Source organism: Populus alba, chromosome 6 (assembly GCF_005239225.2).
Source record: "Populus alba chromosome 6, ASM523922v2, whole genome shotgun sequence".
In the NCBI taxonomy this organism is placed as follows: Eukaryota; Viridiplantae; Streptophyta; class Magnoliopsida; order Malpighiales; family Salicaceae; genus Populus; species Populus alba.
Window position 1 is genome coordinate 12,396,365 of NC_133289.1, and position 14,130 is coordinate 12,410,494.

General features: G+C 35.2%; 3 protein-coding genes across 8 annotated transcripts; 2 read left to right on the forward strand and 1 right to left on the reverse strand.

The window, feature by feature from the left end:
- The first annotated feature begins 891 nt into the window (after positions 1 to 891).
- On the forward strand, positions 892 to 3,234 carry LOC118048065 (mediator of RNA polymerase II transcription subunit 20a). The gene is made up of 5 exons (XM_035057592.2): positions 892 to 1,144; positions 1,226 to 1,368; positions 1,449 to 1,627; positions 1,719 to 1,808; positions 2,590 to 3,234. The coding sequence occupies exons 1-5, from the start codon at positions 1,131 to 1,133 to the stop codon at positions 2,827 to 2,829; spliced, it is 666 nt and encodes a 221-aa protein (XP_034913483.1). The 5' UTR covers positions 892 to 1,130; the 3' UTR covers positions 2,830 to 3,234.
- A 3,906-nt stretch (positions 3,235 to 7,140) lies between these two features.
- LOC118048063 (uncharacterized) lies at positions 7,141 to 13,418 on the forward strand. Of its 6 annotated transcripts, XR_012170083.1 has the most exons (13): positions 7,141 to 7,884; positions 9,101 to 9,590; positions 9,680 to 9,735; positions 9,832 to 9,889; positions 10,006 to 10,045; positions 10,576 to 10,674; positions 10,755 to 10,804; positions 10,972 to 11,032; positions 11,299 to 11,390; positions 11,467 to 11,703; positions 12,924 to 13,034; positions 13,119 to 13,312; positions 13,388 to 13,418. XR_012170083.1 is itself a non-coding variant. In XM_073409735.1 (11 exons), the coding sequence occupies exons 2-11, from the start codon at positions 9,555 to 9,557 to the stop codon at positions 12,202 to 12,204; spliced, it is 870 nt and encodes a 289-aa protein (XP_073265836.1). In that variant the 5' UTR covers positions 7,141 to 7,884; positions 9,101 to 9,554; the 3' UTR covers positions 12,205 to 12,337. The 6 variants fall into 6 exon arrangements, 4 of the variants coding, with proteins under 4 accessions (XP_073265836.1, XP_034913479.1, XP_034913481.1 ...); XR_004687425.2 differs by having other exon boundaries at positions 13,119 to 13,418; XM_073409735.1 differs by lacking the exons at positions 12,924 to 13,034; positions 13,119 to 13,312; positions 13,388 to 13,418 and adding an exon at positions 12,055 to 12,337 and having other exon boundaries at positions 10,972 to 11,020; positions 11,296 to 11,390.
- Positions 12,955 to 13,689, reverse strand: LOC140955702 (cytochrome P450 CYP72A616-like). Its single transcript, XM_073409871.1, has 4 exons — positions 13,582 to 13,689; positions 13,430 to 13,450; positions 13,222 to 13,381; positions 12,955 to 13,121 (listed from the first exon to the last, which is right to left on the reverse strand). Exons 1-4 carry the CDS (start codon positions 13,687 to 13,689, stop codon positions 12,955 to 12,957), a joined length of 456 nt encoding a protein of 151 aa, XP_073265972.1.
- Between the last annotated feature and the right edge of the window lie 441 nt (positions 13,690 to 14,130).

A 14,130-nucleotide genomic window follows, 5' to 3' on the forward strand; every position in this document is an offset into this window, starting at 1 on the left:
TTGATTTTTATTTTATTTTTTATTTTTTTTTGTTACGAACCAATTTTGATATGTCTGCCGCCATGTCTTTTTAAACATGACTGTTGTTGAAAAATGTATATGATAATACAAATGCTATTGTTTTTTCTAATATAGGAAGAACATTTGAACTGAATTAGAAATATAAGTTCAACAATGTTTTTTGAACTGATTGGGAAGTTTGTATTATTATTTTTTATAAGATAATTTTGGGCTCATTATTTAGATCATTAATTTCAAATATTATATTAGTTTAAGTTCAATCTTTTTTTTAAGTTTTTTTTATGAATATTTTTTTTTTAATTTCATAATTTAATACTAGATTATTGACCTTAAGTATTGTGGTTTGTTTCACTTTTTTTTATGAGATTATTCCAATCTCATATCCTAGATAGTTAGTTAGTCAAGTTAATATTTTTTTCATAAGTTGACTCGAGTGTTTTTCTCAACATTTTAAAATTGTTTTTTTTTCTTTTATTATTTGATATTAAATTATTAGCCTTTAAGTTTTTTATTTTCTTATTTTTTTTAATTGAGTTATCTCGAGTACAGGTTAATTAAGTTAATTCAAGTTAACTTATGATTTTTTTTTAGTTTTTTATTTATTAATTTTATTTTGGTATTTTTTAAATTTAATTTTTTTTCGTTCCAATTTTATATGGTGCATGGCAAATTAGTTAACTTAGATTGATATAAGTTTTTTTATTTGATTTTTTTAAAATTTATTTTATTTTATTTTATTATTTAACTTTAAATTATTGCACTTTGTATGAATTGTTTTATTTTTTCTAAGCGTGTTCGTAAAATTATGCCAAATTAAGTTAAGTTATTATCGCCTTTCTTTACATTAAAAATAATCGATCCGGCCAGCGATAACACTTACTGTTTATTATGAAAGACCGATAATTGCTTTCATAGGAATTGGTTTCCCAGCAAAACAAACAAGGCACTAGCTGTTGCTGAATTAGGTCTTGGGTCCTGTTAGACCCAAAATGGGAATGGGATCGATGCAATCAAATTATTCTTAAAATCTTTGGAAACTCAGCAGTTCACATTTGACCGAAAAGAGAAGATCAAGGGAGAATATCTCAGCATCGTCACTTTCCAGAACAATGCCACTCAAATGGTAAAGCTGACCAAAACCCTAGTCACAGTTTTCTTCATACTTTTGAAATTGGATAATGAAGTTGTCCCTGTCTCTCTACAGGGTTTTGCATTGGCAACCCAACGCAGGAACAACCGTGAACACCCAAATCCTCAATGAAGTAACTCAGTGCGTGGAGAGCATTAACGGCGTTAAAGAAGGCCGATGGAAAGCTACTCTCACCTTCTATAAACCCATACTACGAGGTGCTTTTCTTTTCTTTTCTTTTCTTTTCTTTTTAATAAATATAATTTGAATTTTTATCAATTTCAATTGAAAAACCCAGACCAATCGCAAGCTCCTGAATTGCCGCGAGATTTCTTGGGTATTTCTTTGCCAGAGCAGCCAAATAAGTACTACTTCATAATCCGAGGTCAAAGGATTGTTCTCGAGGCAGATTCCTCCATTCAAACAATAATGGAGAAGCTTCAGTCTTATAAGTCGAGGGTTGCTCTCTACTTTGAGGTTTTTCGATTCCCCTTTTGTTTATGATATGATGCTCTGCTCTTATAATTTGGATGTATGGTTTTATTGAATTATTATTATTATTATGTAGGGTTTTCAGTATCAACTCGGGGACTTTCAGTTGCGAGTTGGGAAAGTTACCCCAACTCATTCGGACAACTTGAGAGGAATTATTATGGAGGTAATAATGAGCTTAATTTCATCTTAATTTTCTTGCATTAACCATTGGAGTTGTTTTGCTTTTGATATGTTAGTATGATAAACTTTAGGACTCGAGTTAGCATGCCTTCTTGCATACTGTTGGATCTGAATGCTAAAGTGGTAGGATTGGTGCCCTTGTATCCACTGTTGTCACCAGTATATGGATCTAGCTGCTTAATGCCTATTAGAAACCAATTTGTGGCGAAGTTTTTCTAATTAACCTTTGTTAGAATATGCTGTAGACCATGAAATACTAGCTGAAGTTGAGTTTTTGCCAGAGGATGTCAATTCCAGTCCTGGCTGATATAAAGGATTCGGCATGCTAAAAGACTTGCCTAATTTTGGTTAATAATGTGTGTATATGAAGTGTCTAATGAGATTGGTCGCCAATTCTCTCATAACAAATGTAAAGGTTTTGTTGCTACTAAGTGGGATACAATCCATATATAGAATTCATGTTTCAAATGTTTGGAGAAGAGAAGGATTTTCAAGTGTTGTTCTATTAATCAAGGATCGAGGATAGCAATTTACTAGCTTAGTAGTAAAATTTTAAAATCATATAATACCATGAAAATTGCTATTATTGGGATTAGTTAAGCTATGTTCTTCTGAAAGCGTTCCAATCTGTTTCATATGACTGCAACAACTGTTTTAGTGTCTTGGCATATTACTTGGTTGAAATCTATGTGTAAAATTAAAAGGAAAGTTCTAAGCTGGCGAAACATGATCCACTGTAATGAAACTTGCTTGTTTTGTTGAAGGTGGAGTATCTTCCTTTGTCATCAATGGACAAATCCAGGCAAGTCATGGAAGAGTTTGTTGATATATGGCAAGAAGCCATCTCAAAAAGATCATTACCAGGCCATTTCATGCATATGGAACCAAACTTTGTGGAGTTTGGTCTCTCAGATCACTATAGCTCGCAACACACAGCTGTGCAGTATGCTACTGTCATGGCTCAACTAATTGCGACTCAATCAGTGCAAGCGGCGAGAAACTAGGGAACATTAAAACATCACTGCATCCTTCATCCAGGTTTCAATCAAGTGTTGTTAGATCCAATTGTCACGGCTTCTGTTAGTATTTGTTTTTGTACCATGGAAGTTTTGGCTCGTTCTGAAATAATTAGATGTTAAGGTTCTAAAAGAAGGATGCAGCTGACCGCTGTGGTGAAAACATTGTTTTCTGAAGCACATATTCCTTCGGAGTTCTGCATCTGGATCTGCAATTTGCTAAGTTGGTTGTGATGACAGATGAGAGGCTTTAACTAGAACATGGTTTCATGCAAAGTAAGCCCTTAGATTGCTGTGCGCCGAAAATAGGTGGTCCAAATTGGCACTAATCCTATTGTTTCCTTTTAGTTATTTATCCAACAAATTGCGCTAACTCATTTTATTTCCATCTAATTTCTCATCAAGAACACACACACAATTGCCACTTTCATTCATTATTTCCAGAGCTAAGAAACCATAGTTTTATTTCAAGAACACGATGTGTTATTTCTCTCTCTAGTAGAGTTCTTGATACAGAAAAGCCATCACCCTTGACAACCATAAAATGGTATAGTTTCGAGAATTGTGCGATGGCCTAATATCATTATGTTTAAAAATTAATGGGAACTAAGTGAATGATTCAGCCTAATATCATTATGTTTAAAAATTAATGGGAACTAAGTGAATGATTCATAAACAAGAAACAAATTATAATGTAGCTAGGATTTGTCAATCCATTGGCTGCTTTAAAGTGGATTAATAACAAAGATAGAGATACAAACATTAGAAGTTAGGGAACGCATGCATTTGACAAATAAAGAGGCACAAACTTAAAAACAAAATACACAAGATGAGAAAAATAGCTTGATTTCTTTTATAAACAACTCTAAGAGATTGTGATGATAATTGAATCCCAAAACAAAAAGTGAGATGATAAAATACTTAAATTATGATATCAATCCACGAGTACTCAATCCACTTTATTAAGAAAGGGACTTATTTTTTTTTTCGTTTGTAATCTTTTGCTTTAGGGACCTTTCCTAATAAAAGATGCAGAGAAATCACATATAAAAAAACTGAAAAAGAAGAAAATTGAATCAAATAATTCACAGTTTTCATAATAAAAGGAAATAACAAAATTGAAGAATACATGCCTTGAATTGCTTCATTAAGTTCATGGCCTGTAAAGTATCCACATTCTTCACCTTTTCACTGCAAAACAGAGAATATATTCGGAAATATGACAATTAAAAAAAATCATCCAAGCAAGCACATTACTAATTGGGATTAACCAAAATGACATATTACGTTTTAACTTCTGGCTTTGGAACTTGACGTGGAGGAGCTTTAAGCATAAACCTATACTGCAACACGATCAAATTAAACAAATCATCAGCAAAAGAATACATAGAAAGTTTAGGAGGAAGTACATTAAAATGGAATTAGGGCAGACCTTCCTTTAGGCATCTTGTGGAGGTTTGGACTTCATATATTTAAAAATTCAACCGATAAAACTTGTACCTAACAAAAATAGAAAGAAAGTTTAAGTAATTAGTAAACTACAATTAAAAGGTAAATAAGGAAAGAGAACAGATGATAGATTCATATTCATTTATATAAATACACAGAGAGAGAGAGTTAAAGAAGAAGAGAATGAAAAGGGTGGTTAAAGCTAGCAAGTTTGTAAGTGTAGGGGCAGAGATGGTGTCAGCCAATAACCTGAAAGTGGCCAACACGAAACTTTAAGTCTTGCGAGTTTAAGGTCATCCTAAAAAAATAGATACAAAATCATAATGATCTAGTCCTTTTATACCAACCTTAAGGCCGCGCCTCTCTTATGTTCTTATTCCGTTTTTCACATGCGTTTTCGCTTTGGAAAAACTACATAATTGACCAGCCAAAACCATGAGCCTTGAGTTTGATATAAAAGGATTAGGTTTTTATGATTTTGTATCTATATTTTTTAGAGTAACCTTAAACTCACAAGACTCGAAGTTTCATGGTGGCCGCTTTCAAATCATTGGCTAACACTTCCTCTTCCCCTACACTTACAAACTTGCTAGCTTTAACTGCCCCTTTCATTCTCTTCTTCTTTAACTTTATATCTCTCTCACTCTGTCTGTGTATTTATATATATGAATATGAATCTATCATCTGTTCTCTTTTCTTATTCACCTTTTGATTGTAGTTTACTGATTGCTTAAACTTTCTTTCTATTTTTGCTAGGTATAAGTTTTATCGGTTGGATTCTTAAATATATGGAGTACAAACCTCTAAAAGATGCTAGAGGAAGGTTTGTCCCAATTCCATTTTAATTTACTTCCTCCTAAACTTCCTATGTATTCTTTTGCTGATGATTTGTTTAATCTGACTGTGTTGCAGTATAGGTTTATGCCTAAAGCTCCTCTATGCCGACTTTCAAAGCCGGAAGTTAAAACGTAATATGTCAATGGTTAATCCCATAAGTAATGTGCTTCCTTGGATGATTTTTTTTAGTTATGTCATGTTTTTGAATATGTTCGTTGTTTGCAGTAAAAGGGTGGAGAATGTTGATACTCTACATGCCATGAACTTGATGAAGCAATTCCAGGCATGTATTCCTCAATTTTGTTATTTCCTTTTATTACGAAACCAGTGAATTATTTGATTCAATTTCCTTTTTTTGTTTTGGTTTTTTTATATGTGATTTCTCTGCATCTTTCATCAGGAAAGGTCCCTAAAGCAAAAGATTACAAACGAAAAGAAAGGTAAGTCCCTTTCTTAATAAAGTGGATTGTGTACTCCTGGATGGATCAACATCATAATTTAAGTATTTTGTTATCTTACCTTTTGTTTTAGGATTCGGTTATCATCACAATCTCTCGAGTTGTTTATGAAAGAAATCCAGCTATTTTTCTTATATTGTGTATTTTGTTATCAAGTTTGTGCCTCTTGATTTGTCAAATGCATCCGTGCCCCAACTTCTAGTGTTTATATCTCTGTCTTTGTTATTAATCCACTTTAAAGTAGCCAATGGATTGACAAATCCTAGCTACATTATAATTTGTTTCTTGTTTATGAATCATTCACTTAGTCCCCTCTAATTTTTAAACATAATGATGTTAGGCCATAGCACAATCCTCGAAACTATACCATTTTATGGTTGGCAGGGGTGATGGCTTTTCTGTATCAAGAACTCTACTAGATAGAGAAATAACACATCGTGTTCTTGAAATAAAACTGTGGTTTCTTAGCTCTGGAAATATGAAAATTAATTCCTTTATCTGTTGATTTAAATGCAGTGCAGAAACCTGACATTGCATTTGGTCCTGGTGCTGCTGCAACGAAGCCCTTTCCAAGCTGGAGTACAATGAACAGAGATTAGGGTTCATCTTCTAATGGTATGCTGTCTTTGGATTCACTATTTTCTTATTTGCTACCAATGATGCGCACAAGTGCTTTTGAACTGCCTTTTTTTGGCAGGTAATGCCGATGCTGCACGCCCGAGAGAGAAAGAATACATTGAACCATGGGTAGGTGAACCATGACTCAGTCTTGCAAGCCTCATTACACTCTGTAGATTCTTTTTTCCTGTTCTAAGCTTTTTCCAACTTTTCCTCCTCCCTCTCTCTCACACACCAAGTCTGGTTCTGTGCAACTGTCTACTAAGTTATGGTCGCTGTTTATTTATGTAATCCAAGATTATTGCAGTAATTATCCCGTGAGTCTTCCTATGAGGAGGCCATATTCAGGAAATTTTGAGATTTATTTTTAAAAGGAAAAGAATTACATAACTAAAGAACATGGGATAACTGTGATATAGAACTTTGAATGGTTGCATGATTTTGCAATGATCAAGGCATTGCCTAGCAACCTAATTGGTTCAAAACTTCTGGTTACTGGTTTGAGTTATCCTCAGTCGTTTCTTTTTGCAATGATCCATTTTCCCCCCAACACATACAGTCAAGATGAAGGAACATTATAGTTGGTCTCCAAGTCTAAACAGCTGGTTTTGCAAGAGAGGAAAGAATATGTGGCAAGAGCATAGACCTCAAGGCTAATATAAAAAACTACAAATATATATAAAATAATTACTGTAATATAAAAGATTATAGATATAGGAATTATTGGTGTTGGTTATGGAAAATAATTATTGTAATATAAAAGATTATAAATATAGGAATTGTTGGAGTTGTTTATAAAAGATAATCTTTATAATAATTACTACAATATTTTCTTTAATAGTATGTATAGAAATTTCTATACAAGTAAATCTCCACCCATGTAAAAGGGAGGACCGGAGAATTTTAAGAGTAGAAAAAGTGAGGGAAACACACACACACACACACACACACATATATAAACCTAAATCTAAACCCTCTAAAGGAGCCAGCCGCCCATCAACACAAACTTTCAGACTCTCTCTCGGCCACCCACCTTCAGCCACACACTGCCCTTTCCATCTCCATTCTCAAAACCGAAACAGATCTTCCCTCTATCGCCCGAACAACCAGAAAACCAAAGTCTCATCCTCTCCTTCTTTCTTTTGGCTTCTCCCCATCACCACCAGATTCTCCCCTACGGTCCAGCAACCTTTTTTAAGATCAGCCAAAACCGTGAGCCACAAGCAGCGCCAGGACCTTTGCTTCACATTACAAACAGACAGTTCTTCTCTGAGTTCTGCAGTAGAACGCAGCCGTCTCCAGCTTCAACAGCTGCGTCGTCTTCAGCTCCGGCAGCCATCGCTGACCAAGGGCGGAGAAGTGGAGGAGGCTAGGTGGGCTGTATAGTCCAGGTCAAAAAAATAAATATTAAAAAACCCAATACTCTCTCTGCACTGTTTAAGTAAAAAAAATAAAGACATCTTTTGTCCTTTATAAAAACTGACTTCTTACGAAGACTTTTTTTTTTTTCCTGTTATTTATTAAAACCCACTCCTTTACCTTCATCAATACTTGAGAGTCGAGAAACACCATAGAATTTTAACTTTCTTCTTCTCAAGTCTCAACAACATCGGGTTTTAGCTTGGGCTTTGAAGTGGAATTTAAACGAAGAGCCACAAGAGTACAAAACCATCACGATCAGGTAAGAATTTCCAAGCCTTAACTTTTCATTTTGAATTTGTGTAAATGAAGTTTATCTTTATCTGGGGGCAGATGAATAATGTGTTTTAATGGGTAATTTGCGAGAAATTGTTTGTTGCAACTTGCAACCACCATTTAGTTGGAGCTGCCAGATTATACAACATATGTTTACTTAATTAGTGCAGATGGAACATGGTAAATTGAATAGAATAAAGGGAGAGGAGGTAAACAAGTTGATGGCATTTTTGTGGACTTTATTAAATACATGGTTAGAAAACATTCTAATCGTTATCCAGAGAAAGATATTTTAGTGCAAATACAAAATTTCTTTGAATTTGTCCACGGAAAGTAAATAGAACTCAATACTTTTCCTGCTAAGATGGGAATCTCCAAGAAATTAATACAAGATATAGATACATAAAATTTCTTTGGCTTTCAGTTTGCCATGGACTGAAGGAGTATACCATATCCAATAGTTGTCTGCTTGTAATTGGGTGTTCTTGAACCGAATTACTTATGAGGGTTAAATTTATAAGCTGTGTAATATGTTTATTCTTCGTATGGTCATGAGGGTTAAAATTAGGTTAGAATTTCAATTAATTAGCTAAAGTTGCCTTGTAATGTTCATGCGAAAATTTATAAGTTGAAATTTTATCTTGAAGATTTTAATGAACAAGGGATCTCAGCTAGAGTATTATTAGATTGATGTGATTCATCATAAGAGCTTTCAGAATATGTCTATCATTTCTGAATTATGTGGATGATTAGTTGAAACAAATAAGTCGTAGCACTATCATTTAATTGACAAGTTGATTTGTCTTGTTTTGGCTTTGCCTGTTTCCACTGCCACTACAGAGCAAACATTTTTAGCTATGAAACATATTAAAATTGTGCTTTGAAATAAAATGGAAGAGGAGTTCTTAGCAAATTCTGTGATGATTTACATTGAACGAGAGTTTGCTGAAGATATTGATTCGGATTCGATCATAGAATAATTTTGTTCCCAAAACAAAACATTAAAGGGTGCAACTTCAATATTGTAATTTATTTTATTTTTTTTCAATTTTATGTACTTTAAATTTTATGTTTTGTATTTGGATTGAAACTTTGTTGTTAACTTGAAAAAATAAATAAATATAATATATATATATATATATATATATATATAAGTTAATGATTGATTTTGAAAAAACAATTTATGTGTATTTGCTTTGTAGCCTAAGGTAGGAAAAATTCCTGGTTTCGTCCTTGGTTGACACGCAGCCCTTCAACCACTGGAAGCAGGTAGTAGCCGCAGCAGCAATCCAGTAGTGTGACCAGTCTCGTCTCTGCACCAGCAGCTGGTCCTGGTCATCTCTCTTGCCATATCTCTTGCCCATCACCCCAGCAGTAGCTGTGTTTTCTTCTCTGCAAAGGGAGCAAGAAGCAGCAGGGGCGCGCTGTCATCACCAGTCATTGCAATTCCTCAGCCACTTTGAGCACGCAAGCCAGCAGCAGAGGGGATTTTTTTTGTACTTCGGCCATAGGTTACTCCTCCAGCAGCATCCTTCTTTTCCCTGCAGAGGTTGCGCGGGTCATAGCAACACCGAAGGGCCACCATTGAGACCATCATCTTTCAGCCAGCAAACCTGTCTCCACACGCCAAGTTTTATCGGTTGGATTCTTAAATATATGGAACACAAACCTCCAAAAGATGCCCAGAGGAAGGTCTGTCCCAATTCCATTTTAATTTACTTCCTCCTAAACTTCCTATGTATTCTTTTGCTGATGATTTGTTTAATCTGATGGTGTTGCAGTATAGGTTTATGCCTAAAGCTCCTCCACGCCGACTTTCAAAGCCGGAAGTTAAAACGTAATATGTCATTTTGGTTAATCCCATAAGTAATGTGCTTCCTTGGATGATTTTTTTTAGTTGTGTCATGTTTTTGAATATGTTCGTTGTTTGCAGTGAAAGGGTGGAGAATGTTGATACTCTACATGCCATGAACTTGATGAAGCAATTCCAGGCATGTTTTCCTCAATTTTGTTATTTCCTTTTATTACGAAACCAGTGAATTATTTGATTCAATTTCCTTTTTTTTTTTGGTTTTTTTATATGTGATTTCTCTGCATCTTTCATCAGGAAAGGTCCCTAAAGCCAAAGATTACAAACGAAAAGAAAGGTAAGTCCTTTTCTTAATAAAGTGGATTGTGTACTCGTGGATCGACATCATAATTTAAGCATTTTGTCATCTCACTTACTGTTTTGGGATTCGGTTATCATCACAATCTCTCGAGTTGATTATGAAATAAATCCATCTATTTTTTTCATTCTATGTATTTTGCTCTCAAGTTTGTGCCTCTTGATCTGTAAAACGCATACGTGCCCCAACTTCTAGTGTTTGTATCTCTGTCTTTGTTATTACTCCACTTTAAAGCAGCCAATGAATTGACAAATCCTAGCTACGTTATAATTTGTTTCTTGTTTATGAATCATTCACTTAGTCCCCTCTAATTTTTAAACATAATGATGTTAGGCCATAGCACAATCCTCGAAACTATACCATTTTATGGTTGGCAGGGGCGATGGCTTTTTTGTATCAAGAACTCTACTAGATAGAGAAATAACACATCGTGTTCTTGAAATAAAACTGTGGTTTCTTAGCTCTGGAAATATGAAAATTAATTCCTTGATCTGTTGATTTAAATGCAGTGCAGAAACCTGACATTGCATTTGGTCCTGGTGCTGCTGCAACGAAGCCCTTTCCAAGCTGGAGTACAATTAACAGAGATCAGGGTTCATCTTCCAATGGTATGCTGTCTTTGGATACACTTTTCTTATTAGCTACCAATGATGTGTACAAGTGTTTTTGAACTGCCTTTTTGTGGCAGGTAATGCCGATGCTCCAGGCCAGAGAGAGAAAGAATACATTGAACCATGGGTAGGTGAACCATGACTCAGCCTTGCAAGCCTCATTACACTCTGTAGATTCTTTTTTCCTGTTCTAAGCTTTTTCCAACTTTTCCTCCTCCCTCTCTCTCACACACCAAGTCTGTCTGTGTGCAACTGTCTACTAAGTTATGCTCGCTGTTTATTTATGTACTCCAGGATTATTACAGTAATTATCCCGTGAGTCTTCCTATGAGGAGGCCATATTCAGGAAATTCAGGTAATTTTGAGATTTATTTTTAAAAGGAAAAGTATTACATGATTCAAGAACATGGGATAACTGTGATAAAGAACTTTGAATGATTGCATTCATTTTGCAATGATCAAGGCATTGCCTAGTTACCTAATTGGTTCAAAACTTCTGGTAACTGTTTGAGTTATCCTCAGTCGTTTCTTTATTTTTGCTGTTTTCTGGGTGTCAGGCTCCCTTTGTGATGGTTTTTGCACTTTGTTCTGTACAGTTATGCTAACTCATATATCTTACAGCAATTCTTGACGAAGAGGAATTTGCGGAGGTGTCTGAAGCTGTAACATATGATGAAAATTCAACAAATTCTGCGGTGGAGCTTGGTTTGATGGTTTGTAAATTGATAATTAAAGATTCCACGGAACTGCTGCTTTTATTCCTTAAACTTTCTGAGTTTTGGTTTGCAGGAGGAAAATGTTGAAGCAAGTATGCTCTTTGTTCAGTTACCACCAACTATGCCCATGATAAAGCGATCAGCTACAGCAGCTGGCCCTGAGGTTAAGGTAAGCTCTAGGCCATCAGGAGGTGCACGTGCAATTGAGAAGACTTGCAGATTAGATGAGTTACCAGCAGGCTACATGGGTAAAGTGCTAGTGTACAGGAGTGGTGCTGTTAAGCTGAAGCTTGGGGATACCCTTTATGATGTGAGTCATTTATAAAGCTCACTAAAAAATAAATAAAATGAAGAGTGCAGTTAAACCGATGAATGAAGAATCATTTTGGTCTGGAAAAAGTTTATTGTCTTACTTCTGTGGACATGCTAATAACTTAAAAGTTGCATCAAGTAATTTTTTTCTCTCCTTTTGGAGCAAAAACTACCCACAAGTAAAACTTTGCTGGACAAAATCTACCCAAATTGCATGAGAACTTTTTTGATTACTATATTGTGATGAAGTTTCAAGTTTTTGTGGTATCCGAGTTGCTGCAAATAAAATCTGCATGCTGATACACATTTTACATTTAAATAAGTGATCTAATTGTTGAATTCCATGCAGGTCTCCCCAGGTATGAATTCTATATTTGCTCAAGATGTTGTAGCTATTAATAGAGGAGAGGAAACTTGTTGTGTGGTGGCGGAGATTGAGAAGCGTGTTACACTAATCCCTGATGTGGATGCCATTATAAGTAGAGTTGCAGAAATGTGATAGTATTATTGGTTTATCCTATATAAGATGAAACTGCAATCAATTTCTTTGTTTTTTCCTGCCCAAAAGAAGCTGTTATTTAACATTCTTTCACGAGAAACTATCAGATGAATAAAGATAACAAGTTGCTGTATGGATTACTCGATTAAGAGAGAATTAATTGATGAAGTGAATCTGGTAGTCAATTGGTTTTGATTGTGATTCTTATATTTTGTTTGTTGAAGAATTTTGAATTTAGAACATAAATTTCTAATGTAAAACGCTTAGCGAAATTAGACCTTTCCTTGATGAAAACTTAGAAACCGCATTTGCCTATGAAGCACTTCTTCTGCTTGGTTTTTTTAACACATGCATTTTGAAATTCAAATGATGTATGCTTACATGATTCCTCATCAGGGAATCTCTTATTGTTGACAATGCATGGAATCATGTTTTGAGATAGCTGATGTTAGAGATTCAGTTTCTTTACATGATTCCTCAACAGGGAATCTCTTATTGAAGAAACTAGAAAGTTTGGGCTGCTATTATACTTCTGTAAAAAAAATGGCACACTGAATTGCTTAAACTTTGGGAAGTTATATAGTTAATAGAAACAAACAATGCAAAAAAGTAGGATCTATTTAACTGATAGAATAGTCTTGAACACAATACAAGTTTTGCTGGAATTATTTGTAGAAATCAGCATGTGGAAATATTACAACACCTATTCTGCAATGCAGCGAAAATCACACCTTTGAAAGAGTTTACAACTCAGAGTTGATGTATTATTATTTGAGCACCATGCTGTGGTTGAAGTATCATAACAGTAGGAGGAGCATGGATGTAGGAAGGTGAGAGATTGAATTCGAAATTCTGCAGAATCATTGCCAAAGCCATCTTGGCTTCTAACATGGCAAACTTTTTGGCCAATACAGGTTCTGAGGCTCCATCCAAAGGGAAAGAGTGCTATTTGTTCTTTAGATGCCCTCGAAACTCCTCCGAGGAATCTCTCTGGTCTGAATTCTTCTACATCATCACCCCAGGGTTCAGGATCATGATGAATGAGCAGCATAGGAAGCGCAAGGTCAACACCTGCAGGAAGATGGATGTTTCCTATCCCGGTGTCCTTGTAAGTATGTTGGCATAGAGAAATCACTGGCGGATATAACCTTAAGACTTCATTAAGTATCATGTTTACCTGCAGTTAAATATAACATAAATAGTATTTGATCAAAGAGGTTAGTACCTGGGAGAAAAGTGCAGCAGCCTGAGAAATCCACCACAAATTAAACATGAAATGATGCATGACAAAGCTTTTTTGTGGGTGTTGACATCTCTTTGAAGCTCCTCAGGAGGACAAAAAGGAAAAGGGTATCCAATTAATGGGAAATTACTCACAATCTTGAGATGGGTCAAAGCTTCAAAATTGGGTTCATTCTGCCCACAAACCTGCAGAACTTCCTCCCTAGCCATTTCTTGCCATTCTGGGTGCAGAGCTAGTACCATCATTGCCCATGTTAACCAGCTCGAGGTTGTTAACCTCTTATTTCTAACATCGAAGGCTTGTAATTAGTACCTGAAACCGGGAATCTACAAGGTCTGCATAGCTTCCAAAACCAAAAAAAATCAGTTCTTTTCGAAGCTCAAATAAACTCTTCCCTTCTTTTTCCATTGCTCAATCATCTTGCTACAACTGATTGAGAATGCCTGTATCATCCTCTTTAAGAGAAATTTCCCAGAATAATTAAGTACAGTACTAGCAATGATGGGATGAACTAGTGCTCTGCGGTCAATTATGCTAGTAATTAAGCATATAAGATTAGTTAAGTTCAAGGTGTTGGAAACAAAGATACAGTAGTTTTTCCAGGTGGAAAGCAGGATTGATCAACCTTCTGTGTTTCGTCCACCCCTCACCCTCTTGACATGCCAGTCACTTTGAGAGAACAA